The 27,039-nt window shown below is 40.1% G+C and overlaps 2 protein-coding genes across 4 annotated transcripts in view; one reads left to right on the top strand and one right to left on the bottom strand.

Annotated features, from left to right (window-relative positions):
* Window positions 1-772: 772 nt before the first annotated feature.
* On the bottom strand, window positions 773-9,242 carry LOC148080551 (carbonic anhydrase 1-like). The gene is made up of 7 exons (XM_087788444.1): window positions 9,082-9,242; window positions 8,822-9,019; window positions 3,644-3,762; window positions 3,480-3,572; window positions 2,810-2,872; window positions 2,577-2,732; window positions 773-1,557 (listed from the first exon to the last, which is right to left on the bottom strand). The coding sequence occupies exons 1-7, from the start codon at window positions 9,110-9,112 to the stop codon at window positions 1,438-1,440; spliced, it is 780 nt and encodes a 259-aa protein (XP_087644570.1). The 5' UTR covers window positions 9,113-9,242; the 3' UTR covers window positions 773-1,437.
* An 8,157-nt stretch (window positions 9,243-17,399) lies between these two features.
* rbis (ribosomal biogenesis factor) overlaps window positions 17,400-27,039 on the top strand; it is a 10,839-nt gene continuing 1,199 nt past the window's right edge. For 2 of the 3 annotated variants that reach the window (XR_015710857.1, XM_087788440.1), the window contains exons 1-3: window positions 17,400-17,473; window positions 17,833-17,948; window positions 24,705-24,818. Coding sequence is in view for 2 of the 3 variants with exons in the window: in XM_087788440.1 (XP_087644566.1) it covers window positions 17,410-17,473; window positions 17,833-17,948; window positions 24,705-24,818 (294 nt within the window). In the remaining variant the exon portion in view is untranslated. The other variant, XM_087788441.1, reaches the window with a different exon arrangement.

Genomic DNA, 27,039 nt, shown 5'->3' with positions numbered 1-27,039 from the left:
TCAAGAGTATGTTGTGTTTCCAAAACTGTGAACTATCAAGAGTATGTTGTGTTTACAAAACTGTGAACTATCAAAAGTATGTTGTGTTTACAAAACTGTGAACTATCAAGAGTATGTTGTGTTTACAAAACTGTGTACTATCAAGAGTATGTTGTTTTTACAAAACTGTGAACTATCAAGAGTATGTTGTGTTTACAAAACTGTGAACTATCAAAAGTATGTTGTGTTTACAAAACTGTGAACTATCAAGAGTATGTTGTGTTTACAAAATTGTGAACTATCAAGAGTATGTTGTGTTTACAAAACTGTGAACTATCAAAAGCATGTTGTGTTTACAAAACTGTGAACTATCAAGAGTATGTTGTGTTTACAAAACTGTGAACTATCAAGAGTATGTTGTGTTTCCAAAACTGTGAACTATCAAGAGTATGTTGTGTTTCCAAAACTGTGAACTATCAAGAGTATGTTGTGTTTACAAAACTGAACTATCAAAGTATGTTGTGTTTCCAAAACTGTGAACTATCAAAAGTATGTTGTGTTTACAAAACTGAACTATCAAAGTACCTTGTGTTTACAAAACTGTGAACTATCAAAAGTATGTTGTGTTTACAAAACTGAACTATCAAGAGTATGTTGTGTTTACAAAACTGTGAACTATCAAAAGTATGTTGTGTTTAACTATCAAAAGCTCTAAATGTATTTCTCACATCATGATCTACTATCAAATAAATGTTTGTGTTGTGATGCTTCACAGAGACACAGAGACGTTACATTTGTCTTAAAATAGATTTTATTTCACTAATAAAATGCCCCAAAATAAAAACAACAAATATCCCGCGGACGACAATTGTGTAAAAGCACCTGTCAATCAATCCATCAATCAAACTAACTAGAACTGACTCACCTGACGACAACAAAGAACAACTCACTTACTCTGCCTTTTCAATGTTTTTTATTGCTATTTGTCGTGTGTGTAGACACATGGTTGTGTAGTCGTGTGTGCAGGACACGTGTGTGTGTGTGTGTGTCACTGTTTGTGTGTGTCACTGTGTGTGTGTGTGTCACTGTGTGTGTGTGTGTCAGACGAGTCGATCGGTCGTGATGGAGGCGTCTGCGGCGTTTCATCGAGCTGCAGCCATGCAGCAGATTAAAGCGCCTGCAGGAGTGTGTGTGTGTGTGTCACTGTGTGTTTGTGTCACTGTGTGTGTGTGTGTCACTGTGTGTTTGTGTCACTGTGTGTGTGTCACTGTGTGTCTGTGTGCGTCCTCACAGATGTAGCTTCCGCTCTTCTCTTCCCCTTCGAGTGTGTTTTCTTGTTAATAAATAATTGTACGCTGGCATCTTTAATTTGGCGAGTGTGTGTGTGTGTGTGTGTGTGTGTGTGTGTGTGTGTGTGTGTGTGTGTGTGTGTGAGGGGGGGGGAGGGGGCGGGGCTCCTCACTGGAACGAGGCCCTCACGGCTCGGCCCTTCAGAGGCTGCGGGGGACGGTAGTTGTCCATCATGCAACGGTCGTCCTCGCCCTCGGCCGAGAAGAGCAGGGTGCGGAATTTGGCCATCTGTGGACAGAGAGGATTGTGGGTAAGTCGTGACCCGCTGTGATCATCTCGTCGAGTCGAGTCACAACCCATGAGTCTCACAAAGTATTGTTGGACTCGTCGTTGAATCAGATGCTTCGCAGGAAGTCAGACTGACTCATGTGTTGCCAGTGAGATAGATTCATGTAAACTACACAACACTTAAGAAAGATGTGATCAACAGGAAGTGAGAGGGACTCATTTGTTGCTAACAGGAAGTGCTTGATAAAAAAAATGAAAGAGTCCAACACGCCTGAACAATTAAAAGGAAATGAGTCCAACTCGTTTGTTGCTAGGCAGGAAGTGGGATTGATTCATTTCAAAATAAAACCACAAAACATCTAAAAAGATTTGTTGAACAGGAAAAACAGACTCTTTTGTTAGCTAGGCAGGAAGTGGGATTGATTAAACCTAAAGACCAACAGGAAGTGAGATTGATTCAAGTAAAAGACCAACAGGAAGTGAGAGGGACTCTTTTGTTTTCTGGGCAGGAAATGGTTCATATAAATTAAAAATTCCAACAGATTAGTTTAAAAGGAAATAAAACTGATTCAATTCAATTAATTCTAGAGTCACGAGTGAGTCAGTCGCTGTGACTCAAAACACTCAAACATATTGAAATATATTCATTTAAAGACTTCTAAAAATAACAAGTACTGTAGTAAACAAATGTAATAAAGTTGAATATGATCCGAGTCAACACGTGTGACTCGAGTCTAAGGTCACTGTCGGGTCACATGACCCACTTTGACTCAGCAGATGAAGAGGAAGTGAAGTCTCTTCACCAACAGACACTTCCTGTCCACACAAGCCTGACTCACACATCATGTGAACTCAGCCTGGTCGCGCTTCCCTGGGGTTGCCATGGCGACCGGCTCAGGTGGCGGCGTTCAGGTTTCAAGACTCGCGACTAATCTCAACAATCGAGGCCTTGATTTAGATCCGAGAGGATTGTCGGGATATTCTAGACGCCGGGAAACTCGGCCAACAAAAGCCAGTACCTGCTCGGCGCTGATGCTGATTGGCTCCTTGCACACGATCCAGGTGACGCTCTCCAGCAGAGGGGGCGTGGTCAGGGAGCCGTCGTAGGTCCAGTAGTCCAGGGAGGACGGCAGCAGGGAGGCCGCCTCGAAGTTGGCGAAGGTGGTTTGTTTGCCCTGGATTTAAATAAACATTTATGTTTAGAAATAATAACAAATGTAAGTTTATTTATAGCTTGAGTTTGTTTACAAACCTTAGCTTTGATGGCGTCGAAAGCGTCGATGAGCTTCTGGAGGTTCGGGTTTGCGGCTCCGATCTGGAATTGATTTAATTTTAATAATTAAAATACTTTAAATACTTTACATTGGCTGATTAAAAAAAAATTAACCAAAGCAGAAGAAAAAACAACAATATTTAGTATTTTTATATATAAATATATATAAAATAAATCGTTTTTCTGCAAACATGTCACAAATACACTAAAATATTAATTAAAGGTTGAAAGTAAATCAAATAAAATTACAGTAGCAGTAAAAAACAGAGTGTATTCTGTTTTTTGTCTTTACATTACAATAAATTAAATCAAATTAATAAAAAAGAGTTTGTTCTTCATACGTATTAGAACTAAAGGTAGGTTACAATGAAATATGTAAAATAAATAACAGTAGCAAAAACTACAAACTATTTTCAACAAAAACTCACATTAAAATGAGTTAAAAAAAAGTACAGGAAGTGCGAGTGACTCGTTTGCTCTAGGCAGGAAGTTGGACGGATTCATGTAAATTAAATCAAATTGAAATAAATACTAAATAGTTTGTTCTTCATATTAGAAATAAAAGGTTAACAGTAGCAGAAAATAAAAAGAATCTTCAACAAAAACTCAAAAACAAACAGAATGGCAGAAGGAAGTGCGAGTGACTGACCTGCAGGAAAACCCCGACCACGGCGAGACCGTCAGGCTGGCTGGCGGCGTCTCCCAGGCTGGGGTACTTGGTGTTCCAGTGGACCAGGTGCAGCTGGAGAGAGAAGGAGTGAAATGAGAACCATGGACTCTTGTGACGTGGGGTCACCTCGGGGGGGTTCTCACCTCGGCGGGGAAGTTGGCCCCGGCCACGGTGTGCTCGGAGCCCTTGTCGTCGGACGCGCCCCAGTGGAAGTGGAACTGCTTGAGCCGGTAGGTTCCCGTGACGGGTCCGTCGGTCAGAGCTGCCGGAGGATCACATGATCACCACGATGTCAGCAAACATCAGAGTCGAGACGGTGAAAGGTTTTTATTTTTAGTTAGTGAGTTCAATCAATCCAAGATGGCCGCGGTTCTGCTAATGCTAACGCTAACGCGGACTTCTATTAAAACCGTAACATACAGCAAAGCAAGAGGTTAAGCTAATGCTAACGCTAGCGTTGTCTTCTATTAAAACCGTAACATACAGCAAACCAGGAGGTTAAGCTAATGCTAACGCTAGCGTTGTCTTCTATTAAAACCGTAACATACAGCAAACCAGGAGGTTAAGCTAATGCTAACGCTAACGTGGTCTTCTATTAAAACCGTAACATACAGCAAACCAGGAGGTTAAGCTAATGCTAATGCTAGCGTTGTCTTCTATTAAAACCGTAACATACAGCAAACCAGGAGGTTAAGCTAATGCTAACGCTAACGTTGTCTTCTATTAAAACCGTAACATACAGCAAACCAGGAGGTTAAGCTAATGCTAACGCTAGCGTGGTCTTCTATTAAAACCGTAACATACAGCAAACCAGGAGGTGAAGCTAATGCTAACGCTAAGGTGGTCTTCTATTAAAACTGTGACATACATCAAACCAGGAGGTTAAGCTAATGCTAATGCTAACGTGGTCTTCTATTAAAACCGTAGTATACAGCAAACAGGAGGTTGACCTAATGCTAACGCTAACTTGGTCTTCTATTAAAACCGTAAAATACAGCAAACCAGGAGGTTAACCTAATGCTAACGCTAACGTGGTCTTCTATTAAAACCGTAACATACAGCAAACAAGGAGGTGAAGCTAATGCTAACGCTAACGTGGTTTTCCATTAAAACCGTAACATTCAGCAAACCAGGAGGTTAAGCTAATGCTATCGCTAACGTGGTCTTCTATTAAAACCGTAACATACAGCAAACCAGGAGGTTAAGCTAATGCTAACGCTAACGTGGTCTTCTATTAAAACCGTAACATATAGCAAACCAGGAGGTTAAGCTAATGCTAACGCTAACGTGGTCATGAGATCCTGAATGTGTTTGTGTTCGTCACAGTTACACAATCTCTCCTCGACACAACTTTGTCTTTTGAACTTTGCACTTTAACCGACTGACCGATGACACGAGTGCCCCCCCCACACACACATTCACACACATACATGTCAACACCGTGTGTTAATTATTCACAAACTGTACGACAAGTACACCAGCAGCAAGTGTGGGTCAGTGAAGGATTGTGTTGGATTTGTGTCTCTTTGACAAAAGCTTTTCACGAACCCATGAAAGTCAGGATTAAAGATGTTTTGGTGACGTCACCAGGTTTGAATCGAGCGTCTTGAAAATACAACATTTCTGGGTCAAATTCCAGGCTATTATTCGTGTCTAAAATTCAAGTTTCGGTCGTCAATTTCGTTGACAAACCCAAGAAATGTCGCCAAACACAAAATATCTCTTTAAAAAAAAACATTTTAAAAGCTTTAACTTCTTCTTTTTGCACTTTATTTATTGTGTATTTGTGTCACGAGAATCAAACTGTTTTGTGCACGAGCATAAACGGTCCAGTATCTTGCGTCATATATAAAGCCTGTGCCACCTCTGGTCTCGTCAGGATTAAAGATGTTGTGGTTACATCACCATGTTTGAGTCGAGCCAAACAAGTGTTGAAAATACAACATTTCTGGGTCAAATTCCAGGCTATGGTTTGTGTGTAAATTCAAGTTTTCGGTGTTAATTTCGTTGACAAACACCAAAAAATGTTGTCGCTAAACACGAAAATATCTCTTTAAACTAACATTTTACAGCATTAACTTCTTTATTCATCGTGTATTTGTTTCACGAGAATCAAACTGTTTTGTGCACGAGCATAAACGGTCCAGTATCTTGCGTCATATATAAAGCCTGTGCCACCTCTGGCTCCCTGACCTCCCGCACGGATGCTCAACCGTCAACATCCAACTCATCGCTGTCACGACACATCTATTTACAGACGCATTCATCTGCCGTCGCATCCATCATCTCTGGGGCGGAGCCGACACGGTTCCGGAGCTTTTGGACTCTTTTTTAATACTCGATTCTAATCTCGCCGTGCGACGCTTCTCCTCGCTCCGGGTCGCTCCCTGAAGCGTGACGCCATAAGTCACGGTGACAGACGACGAGCGTTAGCATGAGAAAGATAAAGGAAAGAAAGGATCCGTCGGGCAGGTTCTGATCCGGTACCACTCCTACATCTGCTCGTATTGATCCTGCTTTTGTCTCCGGCGAGAGTTCAGGCTCAGGACGTCACGCCGAGGCGTCCTGCGGCGGCGAGTTAGGTAACAGTAACCTCGGGTCTCTCTGACCTTCGCCGGCGTGGGAAACGAGGACGTGGGCAAACATTACCAATTCAATTACGAGCTGCCGGGCTTTTGTTGGCGCTCATGAATGGAAGCCACTGGCGTCTATTCAGACGCTGGGCAGCTGGACATTGGACCTTTTATCCCGAGACCATTAGCATAAAAACAATTAGCTGCGGCGTATCATCATTAGACGCACAATACGCCACCGAACTAGAGTCTCGGGTCCTGAAGCGAATCCATCTGGACGTAAAATAAATCAGAACTAAATCTTTCAAAAACACCTGTGACCTTCAGATCTACCGTATTTACTGGACTATAAGTGTCAGTTTTTGTCATAGTTTGTCCGGGGGTGAGATTATACTCTGGAGCGACTTATGTGTGAAATTATTAACACATTATTATATCATTTCACATGTTATTGTCACACTAAACCACCAGAGGGCGCTCTAGGCCTGTGTTGATCATTTCCACGTAGAAGAGGAAGCATCTTCTACCTCCGGAGTTAGTTAGTTGTTTAAAAGTGACACGAGGATGAAGAGTTATTTGGAGTTACACGGATGGTTTGGTAAACTAGTTAGTTATTGATGCTATAGTTCTCTGAATAACTCTTCATATGTTATGTTAACATACCAGGTTCTCACTTCATGTAACGTAACATTATTCTGTTGTTGCCTCTAGTTTTATTTTAACTTTCAAGATCACATGTCTGTTCTTGGATTTTATCAAATCAATTTCCCCCCAAAATGCGACTTATACTCCAGTGCGACTTATATATGTTTTTACTTCTTTATTATGTATTTTATGTCTGGAGCGACTCGTGCTCCGGAGACACTTATAGTCCGGAACATACTGTACATGGTTTTGTAGTTTAGGTATTGAACTCTGATGTATTCGTGGGTAATATTTGTACTAGAGTGTAACGACTGTTTTATTATATTTAAAGGCTGTAACAGTTGAACTAGATTATTTTTCCTGAATTCCACTTTATAATCCACTTTATAATCCAACCTTTTGTTTCAAACATAATCCTTTTTTTCTGGGTCGTACATTTTCTCTAATCGAGATCCTACTAAAAAACGACACAAACTGAAGGTTGGCTCCGGATTAAACTAGTATTCAATATAACAATCGTTCTCTTCAATCCCGTCGCTGTATCTCCTCAGATTACCTTTGAAAAACCACCGCTCGGCTCCGTCAACAGACCATAAATATCAATAATTCATCAGGAAATCCCTGTAAAGTGACATTTTGATGGAAGTCAAAGACAGTTTGAACTGCGTTAATGATTCACGGCTGCAGTTTTCAAACGAAAATACTTTATCAAAATAAGATCTCTTGGACTCTTGAGAATTCTTTCGTAAATACGCATTAAGTTCCGCCGCTTCAGCTGCTGCTCGGAATGTTGATGATACTACAACGACATTAGACCCATGAGCGAAGATTGCATCAGATTTCCAGTGAAGTACAATAACCATGTATTCGTGTGAAGGTTTTGAAGTATAATTGAAGCGTCACTCAACGAGTACTTTGGAGACGTCTTAGCGACCGGAGTAGAACCTTCAACCTATGACACCGGTCGCCATGACGACGTCATCCAGGTCAAGAATTCGAGACTTTCATCCATGTTTGTTTTTCTCGATCTTTGATCGTCACGAAGGGAAAACAACTTTCTTTCTTCACGTAAACAAACATCGATGACGATTTACGACAAAAAATCCTTTGATGCTCGTGTTCGTTTCCTTCATAGCCGCACACAGCGCCCCCTGCAGGCGCAGCGCTCGCTACTTTAGCCTGTATGACGTCATGAACAAACAACCTTCATCATCGAGGCTTGGATGAGATTCTTTGATGGTTTCAAGTAAACATATGATGCGAGCGAACCTTGATATCATTCATCTGCTTTAATACAATTTAACATTATAATTATTTATCTAAAGAATCGTTATTTTAAAAGCGTAAAAATTACAATTATTTATCTAAAGAATCGTTATTTTTTTAGATCATCAATTATAATGTTAAATTGTATTAAAGCAGATGAATTTATTTATTTTACGCTTTTAAAAGAATGATTATTTAGATTCTAAATGATCATTATTTTAAAAGCGTAAATTAAATTGTATTAAAGTAGATGAATTTATTTATTTTACGCTTTTAAAAGAATGATTATTTAGATTCTAAAGAATCATTATTTTAAAAGCGTAAATTAAATTGTATTAAAGCAGATGAATTTATTTATTTTACGCTTTTAAAAGAATGATTATTTAGATTCTAAATTATCATTATTTTAAAAGCGTAAATTAAATTGTATTAAAGTAGATGAATTTATTTATTTTACGCTTTTAAAATATTGATTATTTAGATTCTAAAGAATCATTATTTTAAAAGCGTAAATTAAATTGTATTAAAGCAGATGAATTTATTTATTTTACGCTTTTAAAATAATGATTCTTTAGATTCTGAAGAATCATATTTTAAAAGCGTAAGAATGATTCCTACAGTAAATGATGATTATTTAAATGGTTTATGTTTATTATAGAGTGAATCCCTGACGTCATCATGCGAGTGCGTCTCATCCATGTTAATAAATCATCATGTATGTTCATGTATGTTCATGGATGTTCATGGATGTCCGTGTGTCCATACATTCCTCCACATGAATACTGACTAATACTCATGAATACTGACTAATACTCATGAATACTGACTAATACTCACTGGAGCTGTCGGTGTCGTCCACGAAGGTGACCTGCAGCGAGTGTCCGTTGTTGAGGATGTCCTGGGCGTTGGACGGGTCGTACTTCAGGGTGATGGGCTTCAGCTCCGCGTCATAGGTCGCCTCTCCGGGCAGGATGTCCACGGGAGACTGACGGGGTCCGTTCGCCACCGGGAAGTTCTCGGCCCACTTGTCGGGTCCTGGTTCAGAAGGAGGTTTAGACCAGAAGGTTCGGCGCGTAAAAGGAGGTCCGTTATCTCACCGTTCTCTGATGCGTATCCCCATTGAGCCATGATGCTGGTCTGGTCTGGTTCTGGTTCTGGTCTTCTTTCTTCGGTGCTTGAGGAGCGAGGTTCGTGCGTGCGCGTCGAAGTGCCTCCACCTGACAGCTGCGCGTCTTATATAGACTCGCGCGCGCGGCGGGCGTGACGTCACGGCGGCGATCGGGAGGAGTTGAGAGGCGACGATGGAGGATCGATGATGCTGTGACGTCACGGCTTGCATCCCGTGGTGCGGCTGTGATGTGCGGCTGTCATGCGCCTTAGAGTCACGTCACGCGTGAGAGGAGCCGCGGCGTGAGGGCGCAGGGCCGGCCCCGGCAATAGGCGGAAGAAACAATCACGACGGATTTTGACGTTTTTTCATTGACTTGAATCTTCTCGCGGTCACGTGAGGGTTTAATGCAGAACTCCTGTTTCCTCCCACTGTCCGAAGAGGTTCGAATATACTGTAGTGTCCATTGATGTGTGTGAACGCTTGTGGGTCTTGGTTTGCGGCAGTGTGTGTGTATATGTTTGTCTACGTGTTTGTGTGTGTATAGCAATGTGTATGTGTCTATACATGTGGGTTTGTGTATATGTGTGTACGTGTTTGCGGCAGTGTGTGTGTATATGTTTGTCTACGTGTTTGTGTGTGTGTATATGTTTGTCTACGTGTTTGTGTGTGTGTATATGTTTGTCTACGTGTTTGTGTGTGTATAGCAATGTGTATGTGTCTATACGTGTGGGTTTGTGTATATGTGTGTACGCGTTTGCGGCAGTGTGTGTGTATATGTTTGTTTACGTGTTTGTGTGTGTGTATATGTTTGTCTACGTGTTTGTGTGTGTATAGCAATGTGTATGTGTCTGTCTATACATGTGGGTTTGTGTATATGTGTGTACGTGTTTGCGGCAGTGTGTGTGTATATGTTTGTCTACGTGTTTGTGTGTGTGTATATGTTTGTCTACGTGTTTGTGTGTGTGTATATGTTTGTCTATGTGTTTGTGTGTGTGTATAGCAATGTGTATGTGTCTGTCTTTACGTGTGGGTTTGTGTCTATGCAATATTTAAAATATTATTTATTTATTCTATTTATACTATATTGCACTATTTTTAACCTATTAATATTTATACTTTTTTATATACATTCACTCTGTGATGTGTTTTTTAACGGTTGCCTAGCAACGAAATTTCGTTGCCAGTTTCACTGTTTTTTCTGTGCAATAACAATAAAGATGACAATAATAAATGGAAGAAAGAAAAGTCTATGTGTGTGTATAAATATGTGTGTGTGTATAATATGTGTGTGTGTATAAATATGTGTGTGTGTATAAATATGTGTGTGTGTTTGTAGATGTGTTAATGAGTGTGAGTATACAACTTGTATACATAGAGATAGTTGGTCTCTTTGGAAATGTTCCAAACACAACTTAAATCACACCTTCAAACTGCCTTATTCTTTGTAATAATTTAAATGTATTTTACTGTAAAATTTACTGTGTATTTTCAACGTTTTTATTGTGCCTCTTTTATAAGGCGCCATTAAATAAACTGTATTATTATGATTATTAGTTTGTGTAAACTAGCTTCCATTTCACATAACAAACAGCAGTTTTATCTGTTAAATTATTATTTTTAAATACTTTACTTTAAAAATAACAGAGATTATGGAAATAGCACTTTTAATTAGGGTCTGAGAAAATATACGTATTTAATGTGTGTTTTTTTATTATTTTACATTATTTTGGATTTCAAATATATATTTTATTTTCATCATAGTTGTTTCATGTATTTCAAGCTGTCTTTATTGTATTTCAATATTTAACTGTCTGTGAAATAAAATTCAATCCAGAGTCAAGTACTGGACAATACTACACATATATACTTGTTACTACACTATCACAACACCAGAGTCTAGTACTGGACAATACTACACATATATACTTGTTACTACACTATCACAACACCAGAGTCAAGTACTGGACAATACTACACATATATACTTGTTACTACACTATCACAACACCAGAGTCTAGTACTGGACAATACTACACATATATACTTGTTACTACACTATCACAACACCAGAGTCAAGTACTGGACAATACTACACATATATACTTGTTACTACACTATCACAACACCAGAGTCAAGTACTGGACAATACTACACATATATACTTGTTACTACACTATCACAACACCAGAGTCTAGTACTGGACAATACTACACATATATACTTGTTACTACACTATCACAACACCAGAGTCTAGTACTGGACAATACTACACATATATACTTGTTACTACACTATCATAACACCAGAGTCAAGTACTATCATATCCTTAAATCATGATACTATCAACACACTCTTGACAAACACCTACTAATCTGGTTTAAACAGATTCTATTGCGTTCCATAAATATCTATAAGTATTAATTGTTACTCAAACATTGACATCTGTTTCCTGATCTCACAGTTAAATGAGTTTTTCTCTCGGGGTATTAACTGTAGGCACTAACGCAGAGGTGATGTGGTTTCTCTCTCGACACCATATGATACGTCCCTAGGGTGGGAACAGGAATGAAGAGCATCATGACAGACTCTCTTCTTCTTCTGCTCCAACAGAGACACGTCACAGAACTTCCTTCACATAACAAGACAACACCATTAAATACAAACTGAATTAATGCAAATATACACTCAAAGGTTATCATAACGACCTTCAACAGACCCAGAGGTCGACGGCGTCACATGTTTTGAAAAGGCGATTCCAAGGTCGGATCAGTTTCATCTCCTCGGGGAGACTCTTCAGTCCAGGTGACCCTCTGGAACATCTACGAGGACCATCCAAGGGCTACTTAAGTTCTCCACCTCAACTTGTGGTAAGAGAAGCTTCCAGGAGACGTTCGGATCAGAACATGAGACACATGAGTTGATTTGCTTCGGTTCTACTCTGAAACTCTCGTGGATGACTGAGCTCTTCACTCTTTCATTTTTAGCGTTAGGGTTTGGGTTCGGGGTTCGGGTTCGGGTTCGGGTTCGGGTTCGGGTTCGGGTTCGGGTTCGGGTTCGGGTTCGGGTTCGGGTTCGGGTTCGGGTTCTGGTTCGGGTTAGGGTTCGGGTTCGGGTTAGGGTTAGGGTTAGGGTTCGGGTTCGGGTTCGGGTTCGGGTTCGGGTTCGGGTTCGGGTTCAGGTTCGGGTTCGGGTTCGGGTCCGGGTCCGGGTTCGGGTTCGGGTTCGGGTTCGGGTGTTGATGGATCAGCAAGACACTGAACTGAATGATTAAAATGGATCTTTACAGAACCCTTGACGAGTTCTGACTGGTGATGTGTAGACAAGGCTTCATGAAACAGCTGACAAGGTCTCACGATACAGTGTCTTTATTTTTAAAAAGGCCACTAGATGTCACTCTCTGTTTTATTACCTTTGACTCAGATGTACTTATTCATCTTTAACGTCAGCGGTCTTTGATAAAGACAGTGTATCGTGAGACCTCATCAGCTGTTTCACGAAGCCTCATCAACACATCACCGGTTCTTTGCAACTTTCACGAGATTGAAGTGACTTTTTTCAAATGATCTGATATGAAAATAATCAAACGTCCTTCAAACAGTAAAACACCTTCTGCTACTGAAACAATCAACTGTAATGTTTAACTTTGACGGAAGTGTTTTATAAGTGAGGAAGTTATAAACGTCCTTCATCGCGGCGCAAGATCTTTAGGATCCTGAAGGAATCATTAACTGAGGGAAGATCGAGAGTTTCTAGAGATGTTAGTTATTTTCACCACAACTCAGGTTCTCAGAAGGTTTTGAGAACCACAGTGTTTCCAGATCATTATATACATTACATAACAACGTTCTGTCGTTTCTACGGTAACGATGACAGTAGATTCTTGTTCTAGTGATTAACAAAGTCTTAATCTTGAGTTTATTGCAGTGCATTATGGGTCTAAGTTTAACACAAGTTATTTACTTAAGACGAGATCATGACATTAATGGTGGACGCAGGTCAGTCAAGTTAGTTATTAACCTTTGTTTTCACTTTTGGTTAAGAGTTGAAGCAGCAAAACAAACATTTAGGTCAAAAGTAAGACTTTTCTTGTGCGTTTGAATGTATTTACATTTAAAAAATGTATCTTCATCTTGTAAAAAGTACTCAACAGGTTAGTGACTGTTAGCAATGCTAGCGGTCAAGCTAAGCTAGCCGTTAGCATTGGCTCACATTGTGATGAATTTCCAGTTAACAACAAACAGAAAAGTTGTCAATAAAGTTAATTGAAAAAAAGAGTTGGAGTAAATTGCAGTTAAAACAACAACACATTGATGTCATTTCTATACATCAACAAACTTAAATAACAGAACTTTATTAGCGAAAAAGTTTTTCCTCGTATTTTCTAAATTTTTACAGGAAATTCATCTGAAATCCATAATGTAGTTCATTCAAATCCAAGACATCAATTGTGTTGAAGATTTGTTCTCAGGTGAAGGGACTGAATTAAACTTCAAGTCAGTGTTGAGGTGTTTATACGTGCTAACTGTTGCGCTACAATATGGAAGAGGAGGATTAAACACTTTTATGGACGACAGGTAATAAATGTCGGGTCCACTAGATGTAATAGATAATAAACCACGTCTGTGGTAATAAACACTCAATTTTAACTAGAATAGTAACAAATCCCTAGAGTTGACTGTGACGCACGCAGAGAGAAAATGTATCAAGAAGAACGAACCAAGAGATGCTTGTAACAGTGTCATGTTGTTCAGAGGTCAGTAGGTGGCGCCATCATTTAAAAATGATGTTTCATTAGAACACTTGTTCAAAAGAAAGAAAAATGGTGCAGAGCCGACATCCATCTAGTGGACTCTGAAGATAAAGACACTGTTTCATGAAGCTTCATCGACACATCACTACCATCTAGTGGACTCTGAAGATAATGACACTGTTTCATGAAGCTTCATCAACACATCACTACCATCAAGTGGACTCTGAAGATAATGACACTGTTTCATGAAGCTTCATCAACACATCACTACCATCTAGTGGACTCTGAAGATAATGACACTGTTTCATGAAGCTTCATCGACACATCACTACCATCTAGTGGACTCTGAAGATAAAGACACTGTTTCATGAAGCTTCATCGACACATCACTACCATCTAGTGGACTCTGAAGATAATGACACTGTTTCATGAAGCTTCATCAACACATCACTACCATCTAGTGGACTCTGAAGATAATGACACTGTTTCATGAAGCTTCATCAACACATCACTACCATCTAGTGGACTCTGAAGATAATGACACTGTTTCATGAAGCTTCATCGACACATCACTACCATCTAGTGGACTCTGAAGATAATGACACTGTTTCATGAAGCTTCATCAACACATCACTACCATCTAGTGGACTCTGAAGATAATGACATGTTTCATGAAGCTTCATCAACACATCACTAACATATGGTGGACTCTGAAGATAATGACACTGTTTCATGAAGCTTCATCAACACATCACTACCATCTAGTGGACTCTGAAGATAATGACATGTTTAATGAAGCTTCATCAACACATCACTAACATCTAGTGGACTCTGAAGATAAAGACACTGTTTCATGAAGCTTCATCAACACATCACTACCATCTAGTGGACTCTGAAGATAATGACACTGTTTCATGAAGCTTCATCAACACATCACTACCATCTAGTGGACTCTGAAGATAATGACACTGTTTCGTGAAGCTTCATCAACACATCACTACCATCAAGTGGACTCTGAAGATAATGACACTGTTTCATGAAGCTTCATCAACACATCACTACCATCTAGTGGACTCTGAAGATAATGACACTGTTTCATGAAGCTTCATCGACACATCACTACCATCTAGTGGACTCTGAAGATAAAGACACTGTTTCATGAAGCTTCATCGACACATCACTACCATCTAGTGGACTCTGAAGATAATGACACTGTTTCATGAAGCTTCATCAACACATCACTACCATCTAGTGGACTCTGAAGATAATGACACTGTTTCATGAAGCTTCATCAACACATCACTACCATCTAGTGGACTCTGAAGATAATGACACTGTTTCATGAAGCTTCATCGACACATCACTACCATCTAGTGGACTCTGAAGATAATGACACTGTTTCATGAAGCTTCATCAACACATCACTACCATCTAGTGGACTCTGAAGATAATGACATGTTTCATGAAGCTTCATCAACACATCACTAACATATGGTGGACTCTGAAGATAATGACACTGTTTCATGAAGCTTCATCAACACATCACTACCATCTAGTGGACTCTGAAGATAATGACATGTTTAATGAAGCTTCATCAACACATCACTAACATCTAGTGGACTCTGAAGATAAAGACACTGTTTCATGAAGCTTCATCAACACATCACTACCATCTAGTGGACTCTGAAGATAATGACACTGTTTCATGAAGCTTCATCAACACATCACTACCATCTAGTGGACTCTGAAGATAATGACACTGTTTCGTGAAGCTTCATCAACACATCACTACCATCTAGTGGACTCTGAAGATAATGACACTGTTTCATGAAGCTTCATCGACACATCACTACCATCTAGTGGACTCTGAAGATATTGACACTGTTTCATGAAGCTTCATCAACACATCACTACCATCTAGTGGACTCTGAAGATAATGACACTGTTTCATGAAGCTTCATCAACACATCACTACCATCTAGTGGACTCTGAAGATAATGACACTGTTTCATGAAGCTTCATCGACACATCACTACCATCTAGTGGACTCTGAAGATAATGACACTGTTTCATGAAGCTTCATCAACACATCACTATCTGGACCCAGAGATCACAGGCCTGAATTAATATTCCTCATTAAACTAAATGATCAATTCTGACTGTGATTTAGACTCTCTACTAACCTTAGACCCCGGAGCACATGTACTTACTTTTTTAAATGAACTTGAGAGGCGTTGGAAGTCGTTATGTTTCTGAAAACCTTTGACCAGGTTTAAAGATGGGATGAGCAGCTCAGCTCAGGAATTTAGTGGGAAAGAAAATTCAATTTTTATCCATTGAGTCATGAAAACATTATGAAAATCAATAGTTAATGGATTCATACAGTTAGTGTAGAAATGTGTGTGAAAAGTCAAGGTACTTTGTTACCATAGCAACATGATTTCATCAATATATGTTTAAACAAAACCTCATTGTTCTGCTTCCTTTGGATGATTCAACAGCTCAAATCTTGTTTCGTGCAGAAAGATCATTTGTAATTTAACTAAGTTGCTCAGTTTTGCATATAATTTCCATTTATGATGCTTTAAAACCACAGCTGAGCCAAAACTAAAACAGACTGATTTATTTTCCCCTTTTTATTTTATGAAGATAAATCAATAAAAACAAAACTAGAAATAGAATATATATAGAATATGATCTTATTCCATTTAAATATGTATTGATGCAGCAGTGTTTCATCATCATCATCATCATTAATGATCACGTGTCAAATGAACGACCGTCACTTTATATTTATTATTCTTATTCTTATTATTCTTATTCTTATTCTTATTATTATTAATAAGAATAAAAGTGAATCCAAATAACGCGCGCAAAAAGTCAAGCTTTGTGACATATCGTAGTGTTTTAGCGCCACCTGCTGCTGTGACATAGAACTTCAACATTTAATGTTAATACAATCTAAACAATAACTTTTAATCTCCAACATTTAATTCACAAACCATTGTTTGTGTGAATTTGACTGAATTTAAAAAAAGAAAATGTACAATTATTGACAAAATGTTATCATAACATAACATAACATGATAACAAGATGACGTCTTTCTAAAGCGATTTCAAATGTAACACTTTTAACGTTTAGATTTAAAAGATTAAAGAGTAAATTGGTTTAAGGTCAAATTGTATCACATTATTATATTATGACGTATAACATTATCTTTTTTTTTCATTATTATTTTATTATTCTGGAATTAATCTACAGTTTACAAACAAAAACGTTTTGACTCAATGAAATCATATGTATTATGTGTTTAATGACAAATAAACAATAAAATAGATCAAACGACGGTAAAGAAAATGTACGTGAAGACCTTCAAAGTAAAAGCCTGATAGCCTGTGACGTCAAAATAAATACACAATCAAAACTAACACAATACTTATTTTTTAAATGTTTCATTTATTAAAGTAAGGCAAACACTATTTGTGAATAATGTAAATAAATAAATAATAAACATTTTCTATTCTGTCAGTAAAAAGATCTCGGCAGCGTATGGTCGCGCGCTGATGACGTCACAGGGTCACGTTGCCGTCGACACATGTGGCGTCAACACAGGACTGCGTCGTAAAGGTTTGTTTTTATCTTTCTTTGACGTTTGTGGAGTTTTTAGTCGCATATCTTGAAGAAAACAGATCAACGAAACCTCTTTTAATCGAGTAATTTAACAGTAATAAACGAAATACTGAAGATTATTTTAGTGTAATTGTTGTAAAAGAAAGTGCTTCATGTATTAATGTTTGTTTGTTTTCGTGATAATAAAATACACGTTTGCTGAGTTAACGTTAATGTCGTAATTATTATTCCTTTGTATTTATTCTTTTTTCCCTTTGTTTTGTCATTTACTTCATTAGCGAATGTTCTTAGTTCTTCTAGTTTTGCACTTATGACGTTTATTTTTAAGACGCAACCAAAGTCTTTTGTCTTTGCAGGTAAAATGGCAAAAAACAAGCAAAAAGGAAAGAAAGTAAAGAACGTCTTTCAAGTGGACGTTAAATATGTGAAACCAAAGAACAAACCTAAGCCTGTGAAGACGTCACTCAAACACGTAAGAAGTCTTCACGTATACGTCACTCAAACACGTAAGAAGTCTTCACGTATAAGTCACTCGAACACGTAAGAAGTCTTCACGTATACGTCACTCAAACACGTAAGAAGTCTTCACGTATACGTCACTCAAACATGTAAGAAGTCTTCACGTATACGTCACTCAAACACGTAAGAAGTCTTCACGTATACGTCACTCAAACACGTAAGAAGTCTTCACGTATACGTCACTCGAACACGTAAGAAGTCTTCACGTATACGTCACTCAAACACGTAAGAAGTCTTCACGTATACGTCACTCAAACATGTAAGAAGTCTTCACGTATACGTCACTCAAACACGTAAGAAGTCTTGACGTATACGTCACTCACACACGTAAGAAGTCTTCACGTATACGTCACTCACACACGTAAGAAGTCTTCACGTATACGTCACTCAAACACGTAAGAAGTCTTCACGTATACGTCACTCAAACACGTAAGAAGTCTTCACGTATACGTCACTCAAACATGTAAGAAGTCTTCACGTATACGTCACTCAAACACGTAAGAAGTCTTCACGTATACGTCACTCAAACACGTAAGAAGTCTTCACGTATACGTCACTCAAACACGTAAGAAGTCTTCACGTATACGTCACTCAAACACGTAAGAAGTCTTCACGTATAAGTCACTCGAACACGTAAGAAGTCTTCACGTATACGTCACTCAAACACGTAAGAAGTCTTCACGTATACGTCACTCACACACGTAAGAAGTCTTCACGTATACGTCACTCAAACACGTAAGAAGTCTTCACGTATACGTCACTCAAACACGTAAGAAGTCTTCACGTATACGTCACTCAAACACGTTAGAAGTCTTCACGTATACGTCACTCAAACACGTAAGAAGTCTTCACGTATACGTCACTCAAACACGTAAGAAGTCTTCACGTATACGTCACTCAAACACGTTAGAAGTCTTCACGTATATGTCACTCAAACGCGTAAGAAGTCTTCACGTATACGTCACTCAAACACGTAAGAAGTCTTCACGTATACGTCACTCAAACACGTAAGAAGTCTTCACGTATACGTCACTCAAACACGTAAGAAGTCTTCACGTATACGTCACTCAAACACGTTAGAAGTCTTCACGTATACGTCACTCAAACACGTAAGAAGTCTTCACGTATACGTCACTCAAACACGTAAGAAGTCTTGACGTATACGTCACTCACACACGTAAGAAGTCTTCACGTATACGTCACTCAAACACGTAAGAAGTCTTCACGTATACGTCACTCAAACACGTTAGAAGTCTTCACGTATACGTCACTCAAACACGTAAGAAGTCTTCACGTATACGTCACTCGAACACGTAAGAAGTCTTCACGTATACGTCACTCAAACACGTAAGAAGTCTTGACGTATACGTCACTCAAACACGTAAGAAGTCTTCACGTATACGTCACTCGAACACGTAAGAAGTCTTCACGTATACGTCACTCAAACACGTAAGAAGTCTTGACGTATACGTCACTCAAACACGTAAGAAGTCTTCACGTATACGTCACTCGAACACGTAAGAAGTCTTCACGTATACGTCACTCGAACACGTAAGAAGTCTTGACGTATACGTCACTCAAACACGTAAGAAGTCTTGACGTATACGTCACTCAAACACGTAAGAAGTCTTCACGTATACGTCACTCAAACACGTAAGAAGTCTTCACGTATACGTCACTCAAACACGTAAGAAGTCTTCACGTATACGTCACTCAAACACGTAAGAAGTCTTCACGTATACGTCACTCAAACACGTAAGAAGTCTTCACGTATACGTCACTCAAACACGTAAGAAGTCTTCACGTATACGTCACTCAAACACGTAAGAAGTCTTCACGTATACGTCACTCAAACACGTAAGAAGTCTTGACGTATACGTCACTCAAACACGTAAGAAGTCTTCACGTATACGTCACTCAAACACGTAAGAAGTCTTCACGTATATGTCACTCAAACACGTAAGAAGTCTTCACGTATACGTCACTCAAACGCGTAAGAAGTCTTCACGTATACGTCACTCAAACACGTAAGAAGTCTTCACGTATACGTCACTCAAACACGTAAGAAGTCTTCACGTATACGTCACTCACACACGTAAGAAGTCTTCACGTATACGTCACTCAAACACGTAAGAAGTCTTCACGTATACGTCACTCAAACACGTTAGAAGTCTTCACGTATACGTCACTCAAACACGTAAGAAGTCTTGACGTATACGTCACTCAAACACGTAAGAAGTCTTCACGTATACGTCACTCAAACACGTAAGAAGTCTTCACGTATACGTCACTCGAACATGTAAGAAGTCTTCACGTATACGTCACTCGAACACGTAAGAAGTCTTCACGTATACGTCACTCGAACACGTAAGAAGTCTTCACGTATACGTCACTCAAACACGTAAGAAGTCTTCACGTATACGTCACTCAAACACGTAAGAAGTCTTGACGTATACGTCACTCAAACACGTAAGAAGTCTTCACGTATACGTCACTCAAACACGTAAGAAGTCTTCACGTATACGTCACTCAAACACGTAAGAAGTCTTCACGTATACGTCACTCAAACACGTAAGAAGTCTTCACGTATACGTCACTCAAACACGTAAGAAGTCTTCACGTATACGTCACTCAAACACGTAAGAAGTCTTCACGTATACGTCACTCAAACACGTAAGAAGTCTTCACGTATACGTCACTCAAACACGTAAGAAGTCTTCACGTATACGTCACTCAAACACGTAAGAAGTCTTCACGTATACGTCACTCAAACACGTAAGAAGTCTTCACGTATACGTCACTCAAACACGTAAGAAGTCTTCACGTATACGTCACTCAAACACGTAAGAAGTCTTCACGTATACGTCACTCAAACACGTAAGAAGTCTTCACGTATACGTCACTCAAACACGTAAGAAGTCTTCACGTATACGTCACTCGAACACGTAAGAAGTCTTCACGTATACGTCACTCGAACACGTAAGAAGTCTTCACGTATACGTCACTCAAACACGTAAGAAGTCTTCACGTATACGTCACTCGAACACGTAAGAAGTCTTCACGTATACGTCACTCAAACACGTAAGAAGTCTTCACGTATACGTCACTCAAACACGTAAGAAGTCTTCACGTATACGTCACTCAAACACGTAAGAAGTCTTCACGTATACGTCACTCAAACACGTAAGAAGTCTTCACGTATACGTCACTCAAACACGTAAGAAGTCTTCACGTATACGTCACTCAAACACGTAAGAAGTCTTCACGTATACATCACTCAAACACGTAAGAAGTCTTCACGTATACGTCACTCAAACACGTAAGAAGTCTTCACGTATACGTCACTCACACGTAAGAAGTCTTCACGTATACGTCACTCAAACACGTAAGAAGTCTTCACGTATACATCACTCAAACACGTAAGAAGTCTTCACGTATACGTCACTCAAACACGTAAGAAGTCTTCACGTATACGTCACTCAAACACGTAAGAAGTCTTCACGTATACATCACTCAAACACGTAAGAAGTCTTCACGTATACGTCACTCAAACACGTAAGAAGTCTTCACGTATACGTCACTCAAACACGTAAGAAGTCTTCACGTATACGTCACTCAAACACGTAAGAAGTCTTCACGTATACGTCACTCAAACACGTAAGAAGTCTTCACGTATACGTCACTCAAACACGTAAGAAGTCTTCAAGTATACGTCACTCAAACACGTAAGAAGTCTTCACGTATACATCACTCAAACACGTAAGAAGTCTTCACGTATACATCACTCAAACACGTAAGAAGTCTTCACGTATACGTCACTCAAACACGTAAGAAGTCTTCACGTATACGTCACTCAAACACGTAAGAAGTCTTCACTTATACGTCACTCAAACACGTTAGAAGTATTCACGTATACGTCACTCAAACACGTAAGAAGTCTTCACGTATACGTCACTCAAACACGTAAGAAGTATTCACGTATACGTCACTCAAACACGTAAGAAGTCTTCACGTATACGTCACTCAAACACGTAAGAAGTCTTCACGTATACGTCACTCAAACACGTAAGAAGTCTTCACGTATACGTCACTCAAACACGTAAGAAGTCTTCACGTATACGTCACTCAAACACGTAAGAAGTCTTCACGTATACGTCACTCAAACACGTAAGAAGTCTTCACGTATACGTCACTCAAACACGTAAGAAGTCTTCACGTATACGTCACTCAAACACGTAAGAAGTCTTCACGTATACGTCACTCAAACACGTAAGAAGTCTTCAAGTATACGTCACTCAAACACGTAAGAAGTCTTCACGTATACGTCACTCAAACACGTAAGAAGTCTTCAAGTATACGTCACTCAAACACGTAAGAAGTCTTCAAGTATACGTCACTCAAACACGTAAGAAGTCTTCACGTATACGTCACTCAAACACGTAAGAAGTCTTCACGTATACGTCACTCAAACACGTAAGAAGTCTTCACGTATACGTCACTCAAACACGTAAGAAGTCTTCACGTATACGTCACTCAAACACGTAAGAAGTCTTCACGTATACGTCACTCAAACACGTAAGAAGTCTTCACGTATACGTCACTCAAACACGTAAGAAGTCTTCACGTATACGTCACTCAAACACGTAAGAAGTCTTCACGTATACGTCACTCAAACACGTAAGAAGTCTTCACGTATACGTCACTCAAACACGTAAGAAGTCTTCACGTATACGTCACTCAAACACGTAAGAAGTCTTCACGTATACGTCACTCAAACACGTAAGAAGTCTTCACGTATACGTCACTCAAACACGTAAGAAGTCTTCACGTATACGTCACTCAAACACGTAAGAAGTCTTCACGTATACGTCACTCAAACACGTAAGAAGTCTTCAAGTATACGTCACTCAAACACGTAAGAAGTCTTCACGTATACGTCACTCAAACACGTAAGAAGTCTTCAAGTATACGTCACTCAAACACGTAAGAAGTCTTCAAGTATACGTCACTCAAACACGTAAGAAGTCTTCACGTATACGTCACTCAAACACGTAAGAAGTCTTCACGTATACGTCACTCAAACACGTAAGAAGTCTTCACGTATACGTCACTCAAACACGTAAGAAGTCTTCACGTATACGTCACTCAAACACGTAAGAAGTCTTCACGTATACGTCACTCAAACACGTAAGAAGTCTTCACGTATACGTCACTCAAACACGTAAGAAGTCTTCACGTATACGTCACTCAAACACGTAAGAAGACTTCACGTATACATCACTCAAACACGTAAGAAGTCTTCGCGTATACGTCACTCAAACACGTAAGAAGTCTTCACGTATACATCACTCAAACACGTAAGAAGTCTTCACGTATACGTCACTCAAACACGTAAGAAGTCTTCACGTATACATCACTCAAACATGTAAGAAGTCTTCACGTATACATCACTCAAACACGTAAGAAGTCTTCACGTATACATCACTCAAACACGTAAGAAGTCTTCACGTATACGTCACTCAAACACTTAAGAAGTCTTCACGTATACGTCAGTCAAACACGTAAGAAGTCTTCACATATACGTCACTCAAACACGTAAGAAGTCTTCACGTATACGTCAGTCAAACACGTAAGAAGTCTTCACGTATACGTCAGTCAAACACGTAAGAAGTCTTCACATATACGTCACTCAAACACGTAAGAAGTCTTCACGTATACGTCAGTCAAACACGTAAGAAGTCTTCACGTATACGTCAGTCAAACACGTAAGAAGTCTTCACATATACGTCACTCAAACACGTAAGAAGTCTTCACGTATACGTCAGTCAAACACGTAAGAAGTCTTCACATATACGTCACTCAAACACGTAAGAAGTCTTCACGTATACGTCAGTCAAACACATAAGAAGTCTTCACATATACGTCAGTCAAACACGTAAGAAGTCTTCACGTATACGTCACTCAAACACGTAAGAAGTCTTCACGTATACCTCACTCAAACACGTAAGAAGTCTTCACGTATACGTCAGTCAAACACGTAAGAAGTCTTCACGTATACGTCACTCAAACACGTAAGAAGTCTTCACGTATACGTCACTCAAACACGTAAGAAGTCTTCACGTATACGTCAGTCAAACACGTAAGAAGTCTTCACGTATATGTCAGTCAAACACGTAAGAAGTCTTCACGTATACGTCAGTCAAACGCGTAAGAAGTCTTCACGTATACGTCAGTCAAACACGTAAGAAGTCTTGACGTATACGTCACTCAAACACGTAAGAAGTCTTCACGTATACGTCACTCAAACACGTAAGAAGTCTTCACGTATACGTCAGTCAAACACGTAAGAAGTCTTCACGTATACGTCACTCAAACACGTAAGAAGTCTTCACATATACGTCACTCAAACACGTAAGAAGTCTTCACGTATACGTCACTCAAACACGTAAGAAGTCTTCACATATACGTCACTCAAACACGTAAGAAGTCTTCACGTATACGTCACTCAAACACGTAAGAAGTCTTCACGTATACGTCACTCAAACACGTAAGAAGTCTTCACGTATACGTCAGTCAAACACGTAAGAAGTCTTCACGTATATGTCAGTCAAACACGTAAGAAGTCTTCACGTATACATCACTCAAACACGTAAGAAGTCTTCACGTATACGTCACTCAAACACGTAAGAAGTCATGTGTGTGTGTGCAGATGAACGCCCTCAAGAACGAGAAGGTTGAGAAGTTGAACAAGATCTTCTCACAAGTCCAGCAGGACGTGAAGAACATTTCCAAACCTCTGAGTCCAGAACCAACACAAGTCAAGGTGAAGAACCTCTGGTGTTTGTGTAGTTCTTTGTGTGTGTGTGCGTTTGTGTTTTTCATGTTTGTGTTTCTCATGTTCGTGTTTCTCACGTGTGTCTCATATTTGTTTGTGTCTCATGTTTGTATGTTACTGTTTGTGTGTTTCTTTTTGTTTCTCTGACTTTGGTGTGTGTCCGACGTCATTGTGTTTCTCACGATGTTGTGTGTCTCACATGGGTGTGTTTCTCACGTTGTTGTGTATCTCAGGCTTGTGTGTGTCTCACATGGGTGTGTTTCTCACGTTGTTGTGTATCTCAGGCTTGTGTGTGTCTCACATGGGTGTGTTTCTCACGATGTTGTGTATCTCAGGCTTGTGTGTGTCTCACATGGGTGTTTTTCTCATGTTGTTGTGTATCTCAGGCTTGTGTGTGTCTCACATGGGTGTGTTTCTCACGTTGTTGTGTATCTCAGGCTTGTGTGTGTCTCACATGGGTGTGTTTCACGTTGTTGTGTGTCTCACATTATTTTGTATCTCAGGCTTGTGTGTGTCTCAGGCTTGTGTGTGTCTCACATTGGTGTGTCTCACGTCATTGTGTGTCTCACGTTGTTGTGTATCTCACGTGTGTGTGTCCAGATGTTGAAGGAGCTGGTGCACGAGTGTTTGTCTCACGATGTTGTGTATTTCATGTATGTTTTCAGGTGCTGCAGGTGCAGGAGCAGGAGTGTGTGTCTCACGATGTTGTGTATTTCATGTATGTTTTCAGGTGCTGCAGGTGCAGGAGCAGGAGTGTGTGTCTCACGATGTTGTGTATTTCATGTGTGTGTTCAGGTGCTGCAGGTGCAGGAGCAGGAGTGTGTGTCTCACGATGTTGTGTACTTCATGTGTGTGTTCAGGTGGTGCAGGAGCAGGAGTGTGTGTCTCACGATGTTGTGTGTTTCATGTGTGTGTTCAGGTGGTGCAGGAGCAGGAGTGTGTCTCATGATGTTGTGTATTTCATGTGGTGCAGGTGCAGGAGTGTGTGTCTCACGATGTTGTGTATTTCATGTGGTGCAGGTGCAGGAGTGTGTGTCTCACGATGTTGTGTGTTTCATGTGTGTGTACAGGGGGTGCAGGAGCAGGAGTGTGTGTCTCACGATGTTGTGTGTTTCATTTGTGTGTTCAGGTGGTGCAGGTGCAGCAGTGTGTGTCTCACGATGTTGTGTATTTCATGTGGTGCAGGTGCAGGAGTGTGTGTCTCACGATGTTGTGTGTTTCATGTGGTGCAAGTGCAGGAGTGTGTGTCTCACGATGTTGTGTGTTTCATGTGTGTGTACAGGGGGTGCAGGTGCAGGAGTGTGTGTCTCACGATGTTGTGTATTTCATGTGGTGCAGGTGCAGGAGTGTGTGTCTCACGATGTTGTGTGTTTCATGTGTGTGTACAGGGGGTGCAGGTGCAGGAGTGTGTGTGTCTCACGATGTTGTGTATTTCATGTATGTGTTCAGGTGGTGCAGGAGCAGGAGTGTGTGTCTCACGATGTTGTGTGTTTCATGTGTGTGTTCAGGTGGTGCAGGTGCAGGAGTGTGTGTCTCACGATGTTGTGTATTTCATGTGGTGCAGGTGCAGGAGTGTGTGTCTCACGATGTTGTGTATTTCATGTGGTGCAAGTGCAGGAGTGTGTGTGTCTCACGATGTTGTGTGTTTCAGGTGGTGCAGGAGCAGGAGTGTGTGTCTCACGATGTTGTGTATTTCATGTGGTGCAAGTGCAGGAGTGTGTGTGTCTCACGATGTTGTGCGTTTCAGGTGGTGCAGGAGCAGGAGTGTGTGTCTCACGATGTTGTGTATTTCATGTGTGTGTTCAGGTGGTGCAGGTGCAGGAGTGTGTGTCTCACGATGTTGTGTACTTAATGTGTGTGTTCAGGTGGTGCAGGAGCAGGAGTGTGTGTCTCACGATGTTGTGTACTTCATGTGTGTGTTCAGGTGGTGCAGGTGCAGGAGTGTGTGTTTCACGATGTTGTGTACTTCATGTGTGTGTTCAGGTGGTGCAGGTGCAGGAGTGTGTGTCTCACGATGTTGTGTGTTTCATGTGTGTGTTCAGGTGGTGCAGGTGCAGGAGCAGGAGTGTGTGTCTCACGATGTTGTGTACTTCATGTGTGTGTTCAGGTGGTGCAGGTGCAGGAGCAGGAGTGTGTGTCTCACGATGTTGTGTACTTCATGTGTGTGTTCAGGTGGTGCAGGTGCAGGAGTGTGTGTCTCACGATGTTG

The sequence above is a fragment of the Callionymus lyra genome, chromosome 4, assembly GCF_982586985.1.
Source record: "Callionymus lyra chromosome 4, fCalLyr1.hap1.1, whole genome shotgun sequence".
Classification (NCBI taxonomy): Eukaryota; Metazoa; Chordata; class Actinopteri; order Syngnathiformes; family Callionymidae; genus Callionymus; species Callionymus lyra.
The sequence above is the reverse complement of the archived record's forward strand: the minus strand, read 5'-3'. Positions and strand labels throughout refer to the sequence as shown.